The following is a 17,584-nucleotide window of genomic DNA, read 5'->3' as shown; positions in this document are numbered from 1 at the left end:
CACGTAAGACACGTTTTTACATTGCAGAAAAACATCTAGTATTGCTCACCAGATATCACAGTGCCTTCAACATCTCCCAGTCCCAGTCTGCTACCCTATGGATGCAGAGAGAGGGAGAGAGAGAGAGTCAGTGAGAGACAGAGAGAGAGAGAGAAACAGACAGTATTCTGCACAATGCAATTATGCGCACAGGGCCTGGTGTTGTATGAGCGCTGAATTAGGGGCCCGAGGGAGTAACGGAGACTCCCTCCCCGTGGTGCGTCACCTGAGGGGCTCCGAGCTCCCGTTTGCCCGCCGCGTCGCGCTTAAACGCGTCGGCCCCGGCCCCGGCCGGGACCCGCATTATTTAATATCCCGAGACGAAGCCGGTTCCCAGGCAAATTAAGTCAGTGATTGGATTTCAGAATGGCAAATTCCCATGTTATTAATTGTATATTAACTTCCCGTTGCCTAGGAACAGGGATTCGTGCGGAGCTTGGTAAGAATCGAACATTTTTTTTCCCCCAACATCATCTTCCCCAAAGGGTGCTCCTCTATATTTGTCGTGGTTAAACCCACGTTCTTAGCAGCTGTTGCTTGCTAGTGCTCCACTCTAAATAGCCTGGTAGATGTTTGCCTAACGAACCTGGTTCCACACTTCTGCAGCCCGGCGTGAGCCGTGTGGGAGGATCAGACCTTTAAAAAAAAAAAGAAAAGAAAAAAGATAGCACGAAAGTGTGCTCGGAGGGCTCGAAACGTGGTTAAAGAGACGCTCCGAACCCGGGAGGTGTGCGAAGTCCCCTCTGTTAAACAGAGTTTTGTTACTCCGTTACATTGCTCGAGTGCTGAGTGGGACGCCTTCCTGCAGTCCTGGACCCAGCCTGCTCAGCACTGCCTCCTACAGGCTGACAGCGGTTCTACACAGAGGTCTGCTACAACAGGTGAGGGGAAGCAAGTGCAGCATTGTAGTGCAGCAGAAACAGCCCTGACCATCTGGCTTATGGAAACTACTGCTTTTTTAGTTTTTACTGTGGTGAAATATTCAGCTTGTTCCTACCAGCTGTTCAGGGGGAAAAAAAAATTGAATTTCAGTAGAGGTATATTGACTACTATAAATTAATGCAATTAGTACCCATCATAAAATATAATTAAATTACTGAAATGACAATATTTAAATTATTAATTTTTGATCTAAACAGTTCTTAGACAAACAATTTACTGGTAATTGATGGAACCATTACTAAGATATAAATGACTCTCCTGTGCTATTCTGCGTGATTTGATCAATACATTCCCTTTAATTATCTACAAAATTACCCCAATTAATTTGATCATTTTACTGTAAATATGGTAGTCTTTGTTCTGTGAACCCCATATAGAACAAAGTTCCTTATAAAAAACATGATACCAGATATTAAAACCATTATGCCAGATTGTGACAAACTTGTGGCGTGGATGTGAGGTACCACAGAGATGTGTTAAGCCACGTCAAATATCTGAAAGCTTTGAAAGCCGAAGACGCAAGAGCACAGCTTTGTGTAAATATGTATAAATGCTGCAGCTGTGGACAGCACTCCTCCTCAGGAGTGAAAGTGCCCTGACCCACTATGCCTCACTGTGCCACGTCGCCGGGTCGGCGAGCGGTGAACTCCACACGGGCGCGTTGGATTCTGCCTCGTTTGCAACATTTATGCTTGAAAAGTACGAGCGAGCTTTATTTAGAAAGCCCAAAGAGTTTTGCCGCCCGCGGATTCTGGAGATCTGTCGCCATGACAACAGGCAGTCAACAGTATTTGGGGGCGAAGCGCATGCTCCACTCCAACCACCCTGCCACCAAAAGTTAAGCCATCCCTGCATGCTCCGATCTTCCTCGATTCCGCTCGAGAGATTGGACGTTCCGTGACCTTCCGCACTCTCATTCATTCTATCATCCCACATCAGAATGAAAAAAAAAGCACAGAGAGAATCACATTGGATCAGTGTGACCACTGATGTGAGGTGTGCGTATCGTAGGGGATCGGTGTGACCACTGATGTGAGGTGTGCGTATCGTAGGGGATCGGTGTGACCACTGGTGTGAGGTGTGCGTATCGTAGGGGATCGGTGTGACCACTGATGTGAGGTGTGCGTATCGTAGGGGATCGGTGTGACCACTGATGTGAGGTGTGCGTATCGTAGGGGATCGGTGTGACCACTGATGTGAGGTGTGCATATCGTAGGGGATCGGTGTGACCACTGATGTGAGGTGTGCGTATCGTAGGGGATCAGTGTGACCACTGATGTGAGATGTGTGTATCGTAGGGGATCAGTGTGACCACTGATGTTAGGTGTGCGTATCGTAGGGGATCAGTGTGACCACTGATGTGAGGTGTGCGTATCGTAGGGGGTCAGTGTGACCACTCATGTGAGACTGCAGTATTGTAGACAATCGTAGGGGATCAGTCTGACCACTGATGTGAGGTGTGCGTATCGTAGGGGATCAGTCTGACCACTGATGTGAGGTGTGCATATCGTAGGGGGTAAGTGTGACCACTGATGTGAGGCTGCAGTATTGTAGACAATCGTAGAGGATTAGTGTGACCACTGATGTGAGGTGTGCGTATCGTAGGGAATTAGTGTGATTACTGATGTGAGGCTGCAGTATTGTAGACAATCGTAGGAGGTCAGTGTGACCACTGATGTGAGGCTGCAGTATTGTAGACAATCATAGGGGGTTAGTGTGACCACTGATGTGAGGTGTGCGTATCGTAGGGGATCAGTCTGACCACTGATGTGAGGCTGCAGTATTGTAGACAATCAATCATAGGGGGTTAGTGTGACAACTGATGTGAGGTGTGCGTATCGTAGGGGATCAACGTGACCACTGATGTGAGGCTGCAGTATTGTAGACAATCGTAGTGGGTCAGTGTGACCACTGATGTGAGGTGGGGGGTGTCATAGAGGATTAGTGTGATTACCAATGTGAGGTGGGCGTATCGTAGGGGATTAGTGTGACTACTGATGTGAGGTGGTTGGTATCGGGGTATCATAGGGGATGAGTGTGATTACCGATGTGAGATGGGGGGTATTGTAGGGGATTAGTGTTATTACCGATGTGAAGTGAGGGGTATCGGGGTATCGTAGGGGATGAGTGTGATTACTGATGTGAGGTGGGGGGTATCATAGGGGATTAGTGTGATTACTAATGTGAGGTGGGGAGTGTTATAGGGGATGAGTGTGATTACTAATGTGAGGTGGGGAGTATTGTAGGGGATTAGTGGGATAACTGATGTGAGGTGGGGGGTATCGTAGGGCATTAGTGGGATTAATGACGAGGCTCTGGGCAGGTAAAGCAGCCAAAGACTTCTCTCCAGAGAAGGGGACAGCAGTACTGAGTGTAACACAGTACTGAGTACTGAAAGTCTGATTTAAGGCCCAGTACTCTGGCTGACTTCGAAAAACCATGGAGGAGAGTGTATGATGTACAGTGTGGGCGAGGAAACCTTCAGGAAGACCAACAGCCCTGCACCCTGGGGGAGCAGCCACACCTGTATGACATTCACACGTGAGTGAGCAATGTTTGTGTGGCAAGGGCATGTGTGGGCATCACCCTTTGGGTGAACAAAACAAGATCTTGTAGAGGACAAGTCTCATTCTCCAAGGGACTCATGTAGACTATATTGTCAAATGATTCATTTTCACCTACAACAATTCAGGCCCATCAACAGACGGCCACGGAGAAATAGAATTATGACAGTGAACATGGGAAAAGGCACTTAGAAAATAGAAGGATGAGCCACAAGACGTGTTTGCTGGAGAACCGAAATAACTGTTATATACGAATGCGATTAACAAAAGGTTAACAGAAACATACCTGCAGCAGTCACTGTAAGATTGCTCAAGCTTTGCTGATACCTATAGGGAAGAAAAGTATTATAACCCACAGCTATAATGAGAGACCACTGTCTGGATGACTTCACACGTACACAAAATGCTCATCCTCGTATCAGCCTCGGTCAGTGAGCCGTTCACATCACGGAGTGATCGTAGTTACATCACGGAACGATCGCAGTCACATCACGAACCATCCCAGTCACATCATGGAACCATCCCATTCACATCATGGAACGGTCCCAGTCACATCATGGAACCATCCCATTAACATCATGTAACGGTCCCAGTCACATCATGGAACCATCCCATTCACATCATGGAACAGTCCCAGTCACATCATGGAACCATCCCATTCACATCATGGAACAGTCCCAGTCACATCATGGAACCATCCCATTCATATCACGGAACCATCCCACTCACATCATGGAACCATCCCATTCACATCATGGAACGGTCCCAGTCACATCACGAACCATCCCATTCACATCATGGAACCATCCCAGTCACATCATGGAACGGTCCCAGTCACATCATGGAACAGTCCCAGTCACATCATGGAACCATCCCATTCATATCACGGAACCATCCCACTCACATCATGGAACCATCCCATTCACATCATGGAACGGTCCCAGTCACATCACGAACCATCCCATTCACATCATGGAACCATCCCATTCACATCATGGAACAGTCCCAGTCACATCATGGAACCATCCCATTCACATCATGGAACCATCCCATTCACATCATGGAACGGTCCCAGTCACATCACGAACCATCCCATTCACATCATGGAACCATCCCATTCACATCATGGAACAGTCCCAGTCACATCATGGAACGGTCCCAGTCACATCATGGAACCATCCCATTCATATCACGGAACCATCCCACTCACATCATGGAACCATCCCATTCACATCATGGAACGGTCCCAGTCACATCACGAACCATCCCATTCACATCATGGAACAGTCCCAGTCACATCATGGATTGATCCCAGTTCAGCTCTGCAGCTGAAGAACAAAGCGGCTGTTCAGTTATTCGGCCCTTTGAGAGTTATTTTGCTAAGTCACATGCTTGAGTTTCAAGAGCTCTTAAAATACTCTATACAGGCACAACACAAAATAATAAACAGTTTAGGTTAACACACACACACACACACACACACACACACAGAGGGAGAGAGAGACTGAATTTGTTTCATAAAGTGAGTGTCCATCTGGAATAATATTATAAAGGCAGCAGTAGACACATTCTGCCATGTACAGCTCAAGAACACACACACACACACACACACACTTCTAAACGCCATGTGTCTGAACTCGACTCCAGCTCTGCTCACATCTCCCCGCAGTGCTCGTGAAGTCAAAAATCTAAACGCTCCAGCAGTGCCGCGCCTACTCATCCCAGCCCCTCCCCAGCCTCTCTGCTCTAGGCCCTCAATGATGTTGCGTAATCATGCCCCCCCCCCCCCCCCCCCCCCCCCCCCCCGCACTCTGGCTATGCTAATGAACCTTTGCTTTATGTCTGCGTGTGGACCAGGCCTGAACAGGTGGGCGGGCTCGTTTGGGGGGAGGTTACCAGGGATGCCGGCTATGCCCACCCACCCTCATCCTCGTCCTCCTCTTTCTTCGTGTGTGGGAGAGAGAGAGAGAGAGAGAGAGAGAGAGAGAGAGCGTTACTCATTCATGCCTCTGTCTTTCATCTCGGCTCCTTCCTTCCTAACTTACTGTGCCTCTCTCCTGAGTTCCTCCACCCTGGTCATCCGTCCCTTTGATAAGCTTCGTGTCTTCGTTAACTCAACCATCCTTCATCAGGGCTGCACGCCATCCCCGTATGTGTTTCTGGAATAGTCTCACCTGCATACACCTTTGTATGCGTAGATTTTTAGAGAGTTTGAGTAATCTCTCTCTCTCTCTCTCTCTCTCTCTCTCTCTCTCTCTCTCTCTCTCTCTCTCTCTCTCTCCCTCTCCCTCTCCCTCTCCCTCTGGTTCAATTGTCCTTAATCCCGCATCCTCCGTAATCCCGGGTCGCCACCTCGGACCCTGTGCCGGGGCAAGGCCGTTGCGTACAGAGGCGAGACGGGGTTTCCTGCTCGGGCGACACCGCACCAGACGGGCCAACGAGAAAGGAAGGGGGGGGGGGGGGAGGAAGAGGGAGAGTGAAAAGAGAAAGAGGGAATGAGAGAGCAAAAAAGAGATAGAGAGAGCTGAGAGAGAGATGGAGGGAGCGAAGGAGCGACAGATGGTGTTCACAGCTCTATTTCTGAGGCTGGCCTCCACCACCACCACACTCTTCCTCCCAGCCAACCCTTCCTCCTCCTAAATGAACTGCTAACAGCTCTCACTTAAACCCTCTCTCCGTCTCGCCTCGCGCACCCCCTGCTCCGAGTCCTTCGGACTCCGCCGCACCGGCTCCCTCCAAACCCCGGCGGTCCCACGTCTCCCGGACCCCACTCCCGTGAGCTGCCCGTTCGCGGCCCCAAGCCCCCACCCACCCTCAAACGCCTCGCCTGCCTGTGCCACCAAGTTTGTCATGTGATTCAATTACATAACCCAGAGCACATGCCAATTAGAATACCATCGCTGGCAAGTCCGCGATTCGCATCTTAATGAGATTAGGAGCAACATGGCTCGGTGTTAACGCGCCATCTTACACGTCTTCTGTGCGCTTTAATGGGTTTATCGGAGGATTAGCTATCTGTTGACGCGTTTGAAACACTCACACGGTGATTTATCTCCTGGACACCCTGACGTGCCCCAGCAAACTGGGATTCTTCGAAACATGTCAGGTGGATTCCACCTGCTCTGAAACCGAGAGGTTAACGTGTTGCGTTCTAACCACTCGCTGAGAGACGCGTATTGAGGGCGTAGTGCGACCTTTCACTCCGGCATAGCCAGGACTCTTTAAATAACTCACCCAGTGAGACAAGCCAGCAACTATTAATCTGACCACGTAACCTCAACAACCTACACAGCGACACTGCTACGGTTGCCATGGCAATATTCATTTCCACAATTACCTTGTTACCAATATTACTCACAGAACTGGCCTGAAGAAATGACTAAACCCATTGAAGAGTTCTCATTCAGTACTATCACTATGAATTGTCTCCTGAACAAACAATCACCTCCACTGATACCTTTAAACTCCAAGGAACCAACGTTCCTGATCGTTCGTATTAGTTTAAACATAAATGCTGAATAAAACACTGTAATTATTGCCTTAAGATTAATAGGTCAAGGTAACTTTCTCAGGGCTCCCCTGTGAATGGGTGGGGGGTGTGGAACTTCCATTTTTAGGTCCGATGACTCACATAACCGACCTCCTCGAACATTCATCGTCGTCCTAGAGAACGCCGCACGCTACGCAGAGACCCATCGTTAACGGTCAGGCCATGTTGTGAACAGTTCCACTGGCGAGCGAAGGCACCAGTGCCCGGTACGTCTCGTAGCTTCCCACTTCTAGGTGAAGACAACAGACAGCGGAACAGCTTGCGTTCACCACTCTGCAGGCACATTGCAGCATGAAACCCAAAGCCACTGTACTAGAAAGCTAATGTGCGTGGGGGAGGGGTTACCAGTAAAAGAACTCGATAAATGGTAATTAGGCCTTTATATCGCTGTAGCGATGGGCCTTAGCATCTCAGTCTCTATCCCACTCTTCTCAACTACGACGTCCTTACACACACACACACACACACACACACACACACGTACGGTCCAGTTCAGGAACTTCTCACCTCCTTTTCATCTTCTCGGTCTTCAGAATCCGCCTCGCTTTTGTTTGCTCATTAGCCCCCACGTGTTGAAGTGCGTGCCGGAGACGTGTGGCCGAGGGAAGCCCCCGATCTGAGTTCCCTAGGTAACACTGGAGAGAGTGGGCTGAGTGAGGGGCGACCGCCTGCCTGCCTGACTCATTTGGAGGGAATCCTGAAACACGACTACTGCCCACTCCAAAACACCCCTGGCCTCATCACCAAACACGCATGCGCTCTAGCGCACGCACACACAACCACACAATTGCAAAGACAATCACTAGTGCTCAAGCCACGCACGGCAACGGAACCCATTCTGACACAGGGATATGTTGGCATCTCATACCCTAGGTACCAGGGGAAACCCTGTTGTGTGTGTGTGTGTGTGTGTGTGCGTGTGTGTAAAAATGTCTGAGTCATACCTGCACATCTGATGACAAATTCAGTAAAGCCGAGAGCACAGAGGAGTTCAACGATGAGCTCTGGCTGAGTACCAGGTAACATGCGCTGCAGATGGCTTGGCGTGTGGGCCTGTTACATGAGGAATGTGGGGTTCTCTCTGAACGGCACTGTAAGCAGATTACCACGACTGGTCATCTGTCCATGACTGACGACGAGTGCATTACATTGATTACTGCTTGTGCTGCTGTAATCTGTAATCCCATCTGGTAAAGTCCAGTTTTTAGCAGTTTAAATAGCTATTACAGGGCAGTAGATTATACGCTGCGTGGAACGTGCTTCCTGGCTTGCCCTGTGCGAACTGGTAGATCTTTTTACCGGACAGTCCAGCCGTTTCAAATGAGCAGCAGCTAAACGGCCGTTATGAGGAACACACAGCCACAGAACTGATCTTAATTAGGTCAAGGTCAATCAGTGTGGAAGCACAGAAGGGACAGTTTTCGTGACGACGGTCTTGAGGATAATCCAGTGTCTGTAGCCATGGCGATAACATCTAGACACACAGTGAGTGACCAACAAGACCAATAAAAAGTTATAAAACAGACTGTGGTCATTTATCTAACCTGTCCATAATCCCATATAACCACTTTACTCTAACTGTATAGGAGACCATTTAAATCTGAACTGGTGGATATGTTACCACCATAATCCTGCATTATTTATATTGATGGTGGGGTAAACTGTTCCAGATACACTTCCTTTATCACGTTCCTGACAGTATCACTGCAACTATTCAATCACGCTTTTACGAGGCACCCAGTGCCTGACTTTTCTGAAATACGAGGCAGTGAGCAGTAAACTGCACAATGACTGCGAGAATTACTCACTCACTCACTCTCACTCACTCACACTCTCTCTCACTCTCTCTCTCTCTCTCTCTTGCTCTGAAGAGGTACGGAGAGGCACTACTCACTACGTGGCTACAGTCACTGTTTAATTCTTCTATGATAATTGAGATGGAAGCGGCTCAGAGGTTATGGAAACTGTTGGGGAAACCGGGCCCACTTCACGGAGAGGTCAGCGAACCCCACGGCCCTCTGGGAGATGGAGTATGCTATTAATTTGACAAACGTGGGAAATGAATGCTTTTATGCTTTTATTGACGGTGACCGCCACATGGCCTTTGCAGGAGTGAAAGGTTTTTAGTCTTGCCGGCTCTCCGCTCGCTGCAGCAAAACAATGACGCCGAATGCATTTGTTGGAAGAAAACTAAGCACATAATTGTTTGGATGATAATTACGAGGGCAAAAATGTTTCTTCATTAATTCCCCCCTTTTCATGGAAATCACACAATGACAACAAATGCAGGTGTGTGTGGTGCCGGCGGCATATTCGATTTCCATGTTTTATGCAGTCAATGGGACATTTTTCTCGATTCCCGTTGATTCCCACAGTGATATGGCTGGTGGAGGCACAGCTGGACCCGGATGCATTATCGTGGGTCACACTGGAGGATGGCAGCCGCAGGAGCCGGAAAGTCCAGGAGGAATCGCACCTCTCTGGGCTGAAACCGAAACCTGAGTTACACTTGAACATAAAGGAGTCTAGTTTGAATTTTGTTTCCATATTTTAAAGACTTGGTTAAATGGACCTCCCTGCTGAGTCAGGGATGTGATTGGCCAGTGAGTCACTGTGAACTGAGTTCCACAAGTTTACTGATTTGTGATTGGGTGGTGGAAAGAGAACTGAGGGCCTGCTATCTTTACTCCAGTGCACATATAGTGCTGCACTATTTTCACAGACCAATCAAAATTGCTCTGAGGTGCCTCTGAGTGACTCCAATTTAGATAACATTCAAATAGTTGTTTTCTGTTGTTTTATTTTAATACAAAGGAACCAGGTGGTTTATCTAATTTAACAGATGGAAGAATATGAAATACTCATTTAGCAAGTGGAAGAGTATGAAATACTAATTTAACAAATTTAACAGGTGAAAGAATATGAAATACTCATTTAACAAGTAGAAGAATATGAAACACTCTTTTTAACTAATTTAACAGATGGAAGAATATAAAATACTCATTTAACTAATTTAACAGGTGGCAGAGTATGAAATACTCATTTAACTCATTTAACAAGTGGACGAATATGAAATACTCATTTAGCAGGTGGAAGAATATGAAATACTCATTTAACAGGTAGAAGAATATGATATACTCATATAACAGGAAGAAGAACATAAAATACTCATATAACAAGTGGAAGAATATGAATACTCATTTAACAGGAAGAAGAACATAAAATACTCATATAACAAGTGGAAGAATATGAAATACTCATTTAACTAATTTAACAGATGGAAGAATATGAAATACTCATTTAACTAATTTAACAGGTGGCAGAGTATGAAATACTCATTTTAACAGGTGGAAGAATATGAAATACTCATTTAACTAATTTAACAGATGGAAGAATATGAAATACTCATTTAACTAATTTAACAGGTGGCAGAGTATGAAATACTCATTTAACAGGTGGAAGAATATGAAATACTCATATAACAAGTGGAAGAATATGAAATATTCATTTAACTAATTTAACAGGTGGCAGAGTATGAAATACTCATTTAACAGGTGGAAGAATATGAAATACTCATACAACAAGTGGAAGAATATGAAATACTCATTTAACTAATTTAACAGGTGGAGGAATATGAAAGACTCATTTAACAAGTGGAAGAATATGAAATACTCATTTAACTAATTTAATAGATGGAAGAATATGAAATACTCATTTAACTAATTTAACAGGTGGCAGAGTATGAAATACTCATTTAACAGGTGGAAGAATATGAAATACTCATATAACAAGTGGAAGAATATGAAATACTCATTTAACTAATTTAACAGGTGGAGGAATATGAAAGACTCATTTAACAAGTGGAAGAATATGAAATACTCATTTAACTAATTTAACAGATGGAAGAATATGAAATACTCATTTAACTAATTTAACAAGTGGCAGAGTATGAAATACTAATTTAACAGGTGAAAGAATATGAAATACTCATATAACAAGTGGAAGAATATGAAATACTCATTTAACTAATTTAATAGATGGAAGAATATGAAATACTCATTTAAGTAATTTAACAGGTGGTGGAGTATGAAATACTCATTTAACAGGTGGAAGAATATGAAATACTCATTTAGCAAGTGGAAGAGTATGAAATACTCATTTAACAAATTTAACAGGTGGAAGAATATGAAATACTCATTTAACAGGTAGAAGAATATGAAATACTCATAACAAGTGGAAGAATATGAAATACTCATTTAACTAATTTAACAGGTGGAGGAATATGAAAGACTCATTTAACAGGTGGAAGAATATGAAATACTCATTTAACTAATTTAACAGGTGGAAGAATATGAAATACTAATTAAACTAATTTAACAGGTGGCAGAGTATGAAATGCTCATTTAGCAGGTGGAAGAATATGAAATACTCATTTAACAGGTAGAAGAATATGAAATACTCATATAACAAGTGGACGAATATGAAACACTCATTTAACTAATTTAACAGATGGAAGAATATAAAATACGCATTTAACTAATTTAACAGGTGGCAGAGTATGAAATACTCATATAACAAGTAGAAGAGTATGAAATACTCATTTAACTCATTTAACAAGTGGACGAATATGAAATACTCATTTAACTCATTTAACAGGTGGCAGAGTATGAAATATTCATTTAACAGGTAGAGGAATACGAAATACCCATTTAACTCATTTAACAAGTGGAAGAATATGAAATACTCATTTAGCTCATTTAACAGGTGGCAGAGTATGAAATACTGCTTTTCCTGCCCCTGCTACTCCAACATAGTTACTTGACCAATAGTCCTTTAGCCTTATGGGGGGAGCAGAACTGTCAATTTGCAACCAAATGTTGAGATAATGTTGCAAAATACTTTTGGCTGAATATTTAGAAAATCTTCAGCCTTCATGCACCAAATACACTGATTCTTGTCTTTCTAACCAGCATCATCACCTTGGTAACAATCTCACCATGACAACGGCTTTGTTTCCATTCAGCACTGTTGGAACTTTTCACTTCACCCAGTGCTTTCCCCAGAGATGCAACTCCCCACTGACAGCATCGCCACACCCACTTAACCTCTGACCCCCAGGTGTTATTCTTACCTGAGAGTGGTCCTGTGAGTCAACACTAACGAGTATTGTCTTTACAAATAAGTACTGTCCTCTTCGCTATACCCCCCTGGAAGCTGTGTTTGTTGTCTTTTTCTCACAACCACACAGACAGAAGAGCTGTGAGGGAAGAAGAGGGGGTGTGTGTGTGTGTGTGTGTGTGTGTGTGAGTGTGTGTGTGTAGTGGAGACAGAGGGAAGTGATTTAATCCCCCCCAAAGGAGCTCCCCTCTGAACCCAGTATCGTGAACTCGCAGGCAAGACTCATCGCCTTGGGCAACACCACACACAATGCACTGTCTTTTTAATTTCATCAGCTGTGAGAAATCTATACAAGACCCTGGAACTGTAGTGCTGCAGCACCAAGGCGAGAGCGGGAAAAAAAAAAGGGGGGGGGGGGCATGGAGAAACAGGAGACAGAAATAAACTCCGACTGAGGGAATGGAAGCTCCAGGAGCTGGGATGGGAATAGCTGAGATCACAGCACGCAGGCTTCTGTACGGCCATGCTCAAACAAACTTATGTGGCTTATTCATTTGCAACACCACTGGCTGTATATATATATATATATATATATATATATATATATATATATATATATATATACATACATATATATATATATATACACACACACACACACACACACACACACACACACACACACAGCCAGTGGTGTCGCAATAAATAAATAAATAAATAAATATATATATATATATATATATATATATATATATATATATATATACACACACACAGCCAGTGGTGTTGCAAATATATATATATATATATATATATATATATATATATATATATATATATATATATATGAAGGCCTTTGTAATATACCATTTGCTGCAAGGTGCATAAAGAGGTCTTTATTCCAACCAACACTTGAGTTTGCTTGCTGTTATGTGAGCAGCAATGTTTGCATTCAACTGAACCTGTTATTTTTTTCTCTCAGGTTTCTATGCTAGCTTTTTTTTGTGATTTGATTGTTAGAAAGTAGCTTAGACGGCACTTGAACCTGCAGAGGATTAACGCATATTAGGAACAATTCCATCAGCTTTATTTCTGTTAGTCTCATTCTCAGAGGTTCAGACTGAAACCTGTTTAAAAGAGCTACTGGCTTAAACACACTTAATCTCCACATTTTAAAAAAATCAGTTTTCATGGAACTCAGTTTTGAGTTGACTGATGCATGCATCGCAGTGAAATAGGTGTCATGAGAGAACTCACGAATCAGACCACTGCGGGTTTGCACTTGTGTATCAGCCTGCAGTTTTAGCAGATGTGCTAACAGACAAAGGCGACTGGGATGGAGAGACTAGGCTAGTCCACCACATCCACACCTCCACACCTCCAGAGAGCTCTGTCACACTGCAAGTGCAAAGATGCCATTTAAAAATAAGAGACTTGAGGGAGAACTGCAAGACCGGGGACGCTGCGAGATCAGGGACGCTGCGAGACCAGTGTAGAAGAGCGAAATCTTGGTCTTGCACTTTATTTCATTTTGTTTCCAGTTGCCATCTCAACCATCACTGCAAACCCCCCCCCCCCCCCAAAACCTAAAAAACCAAACAACGGAAAAAACAAACAAAAAACAACCCAATAAAAAACACTGGGATCAACAATTGCTGAGCTCGCCTACTTCTGTTGTGGACTCATGAGTTGGCTGGAATGGACTGCCTAAAGTGAGCCTGGTGTTTCTGTAGCAACCAATTAAACTCAGTCATTTAGCCTTCCACCTCGTCTGGGTTGGCCAGGGCCTCATATATGGGTTAAATGTGTCCATTTTTAAGCTGCAGCATGACTGAGGCATCTGTGTTGATCTTAGTCAGGCTTTGATACAGACCACGCGTATGTGAAAGGAGTCTGTAACCGCTAGGTGAGAAGACCGAGGGCATTGACTAAGCTTTGAACAGACAGCCTGTGTGTGTGTGTGTGTGTGTGTGTGTGTGTGTGTGTGTGTGTGTGTGCTCATAGTGACTGCTATCTACGGTGCAAGCAAGCCAACCTGCTGTGTGTTCTGTTACACCTCTGACTCACAATGCCATGTGATGTAAGCCCCTCACATCACTCCAGAACAGACTCCGCGGTGTCTCTTTCCCAACTGAACTCAAACTAACAAGGATACACACTGCATGTACTAATTTGGCCGGCCAGGACGCCTGGCCGGTTGAGACGGCCGCGCGCGCCGATGACAGCCGCGGTACGTGAATCAGTTAGCCCTGTCCACCCCCGCCTTCCCTCTGCGCGGCTCCGGTTCCTGCGCTCTTCCTCGGCGGATGGTATTCCTCGCCGGCCCTCGCGCCTCTCTCTCACTCCTCCGCGCTCTCTCCGCTTCCCTCCCTCCTCCAAAGTCAGCAATCTGTTCATCCCTGCCAGGAATGACCGGCTTATGCAAGCGGAGCTGGGCAGCTCCAGCCCACTCCGCGCTCTCTCGCCCCTTTCCTGCTCGTCTCCCGGGTTTACTGCGCTCCGGCCCGGACTTGAGCTCGCCGTGTTCCCACGTTCGCCCTCTCGGGTCATGTGTCGCCGTCGTCATTCATGCTGAAGGCTGCTGTTTGGCCCTTCTCCATGACCAGATCACCCAACTTTAGACTGGAGTGTGTGTGTGTGTGTGTGTGTGTGTAAGAGAGAGATTAAGCGAAAGAATGAGAGAAAACAAAGAAAGAAAGAAGACAAACCGTGGCAGGCATTGAGAGTTACACTGTGTGACAGAAACTGACTCAGCAGCCCTATGACCTAAGAGGGCGAGAGAAGGGGACACGTCCTATAGAGGACCCTGAACACGTGAGGGTGCAGGGTGCAGGACGAGGACACCTCCTATAGAGGACCCTGAACACGTGAGGGTCTAGGGTGCAGGACGAGGACACGTCCTATAGAGGAACCTGAACACGTGAGGGTCTAGGGTGCAGGACGAGGACACGTCCTATAGAGGACCCTGAACACGTGAGGGTGTAGGGTGCAGGACGAGGACACGTACTATAGAGGACCCTGAACACGTGAGGGTGTAGGGTGCAGGACGAGGACACGTACTATAGAGGAACCTGAACACGTGAGGGTGCAGGACGAGGGCACGTCCTATAGAGGAATCTGAACACGTGAGGGTGTAGGGTGCAGGACGAGGACACGTCCTATAGAGGAACCTGAACACGTGAGGGTCTAGGGTGCAGGACGAGGACACGTCCTATAGAGGACCCTGAACACGTGAGGGTGTAGGGGGCAGGACGAGGACACGTCCTATAGAGGACCCTGAACACGTGAGGGTCTAGGGTGCAGGACGAGGACACGTCCTATAGAGGAACCTGAACACGTGAGGGTCTAGGGTGCAGGACGAGGACACGTCCTATAGAGGAACCTGAACACGTGAGGGTCTAGGGTGCAGGACGAGGACACGTCCTATAGAGGACCCTGAACACGTGAGGGTGTAGGGGGCAGGACGAGGACACGTCCTATAGAGGACCCTGAACACATGAGGGTGTAGGGTGCAGGACAAGGACACGTCCTATAGAGGAACCTTAGCACATGACACCTATATGTGTTTAAGTACTATAGAGATCAGTAAAAAAAATGGATAAAAAAAAATTAATTGGTAGTTTGTACCAAATTGCTTGCTGTGTATGACTTTAAAAGCTGGATCTCAAGAACATGAAATGAGCCACATACACCAACACCATATAACCTAAAAAATTATTTCATTCAATGAAATAATCTGGAACTGTCAAACCAAACCCCTCGTTTCCATAGTGGAGCACTAGCACCAGCGTTCTCACGAAAGTTTACTACTGCGTGTATTTTTAGTAGCCACGGTATCAGGCCTCCCTGTTGTGGGAACGATACCCCTGAAGGAAGGGATTCAGGACTCTGTCAAAACTGCTGCAGCACTAACAGGGATAAAACAGGCCAGTCATCGACATGTGGAGCTGACCTGCAGTTCTGAACGCGCAGAGACTACATGGGGACTGGCTGGCCCTCTGGAAAGGGAGGCCGTAAGATGTCGCTGGCCAATCAGATGGAGATTAACTAGATATTTGGCCCTTTTTTATTTTTTTTAAATTTTTTTTTTATTTTTTTTTTACTGGTTTGTGTGCGCAGGGTGTAAGTAGACATTGCTGCCGGATTTCTTCAGAATCCGCTCCCTGCCCACTCCACCGCCGAGCGATGTGATGCTTAGCAGGCTTCCTGAGAATCCAGGCTGCCCTGATAGGAGCCTTCGCCTCGTGCCTCGCCGTGGCAACAGAAGCAAAGCTAGCTGGGAGGGAAGCAGTTGTTATAGCGATGGCATGAAGCTGGTAGGCTAAGTGAGGTGAGAGGATGGTATGCGTGGATGGAAGTTGGAGAGGAGGGCTATTATATAAGATGGAGAGAGAGAGTGAGAGAGAGTGAGAGAGAGAGAGAGAGAGAGAGAGAGAGAGAGTGACCAAGATCACAACAGCCAAATCACCCCCATTACAAATGGAGAATTATAGTGTCAAGGTCCAGCAAAACAAGGCCATGACCCCTCCATCCTCACAAGCAGTCCGCAGTACACAACGCAAACATGCATTCACACAGCCAGGGCTGCAGCCACATGGAAACGCTTATTAAAACCATGCAGAAAAACAACTGCATGTTCACACACGTTCCACTGAGCGTCTGATACGGTTAGCAGTGTTCCTCGCAAGTCAGAAACTGTGCCCCCCCTCGCCTTGTGTGCGTACGCACGTGTGCGCGCGTGAGTGGGTGTGCACATGGAAGGAGTGGTGGGTCAGTGAACTGTACACGGCAGCGCCTCGGACAGCAGCAGACGCAGCTGAGTGTGCGTGTGTGAGAGAGAAAGAAAGCCCTCAGACTACAGAAGAGGTCCAGATGGCTTTCCATGTTAAAGACCTTTTGTCATCTGTGCTGGGCCAGCCATCAGGAGAGATCCTAAATAGAGACACAGAGTGAGAATATAAGGGTGTGTGTGTGTGTGTGTGTGTGTGTGTGTGTGTGTGTGTGTGTGTGCGTGCGTGCATGTATGTTTGTGTGTAGTTCCCCTCCCCATTTAGCCACACTTGCACAATACTAGAAAATGTTCTGTTTCAGGTTAAACTCATGCACAAACAAAGGAGTGTCACCTTCTAATGGGAATGAATACCACAGGCAAGAACTTTCATACATGTACAGACACACACACACACACACACACACACACACACTTCATGTATGATACACATTCGCGCACACGCACTAGAACTCTTCCAGTATTAAAAACAAATGGGACAAATGAATCCGTAAGTGGCAACGCACAGAATCAACTCTATGTGCAAAAATGTTCGTGACTCGAGTGTAAACTTTCCGCGTGTACCTGCTCACCCCTGGAGGA

At 46.0% G+C, this 17,584-nt stretch overlaps 1 protein-coding gene across 2 annotated transcripts in view; it reads right to left on the bottom strand.

The window, feature by feature from the left end:
* pebp4 (phosphatidylethanolamine binding protein 4) overlaps positions 1-17,584 on the bottom strand; it is a 69,036-nt gene that overhangs the window by 11,231 nt on the left and 40,221 nt on the right. For both annotated transcript variants that reach the window (XM_027011170.3, XM_027011172.3), the window contains one exon: positions 50-95. In XM_027011170.3, coding sequence (XP_026866971.2) covers positions 50-95 — 46 coding nt within the window. The remainder of the gene's footprint in view (positions 1-49; positions 96-17,584) is intronic.

Source organism: Electrophorus electricus, chromosome 20 (assembly GCF_041902795.1).
Source record: "Electrophorus electricus isolate QZ-2024a chromosome 20, ASM4190279v1, whole genome shotgun sequence".
Classification (NCBI taxonomy): domain Eukaryota; kingdom Metazoa; phylum Chordata; class Actinopteri; order Gymnotiformes; family Gymnotidae; genus Electrophorus; species Electrophorus electricus.
The sequence above is the reverse complement of the archived record's forward strand: the minus strand, read 5'-3'. Positions and strand labels throughout refer to the sequence as shown.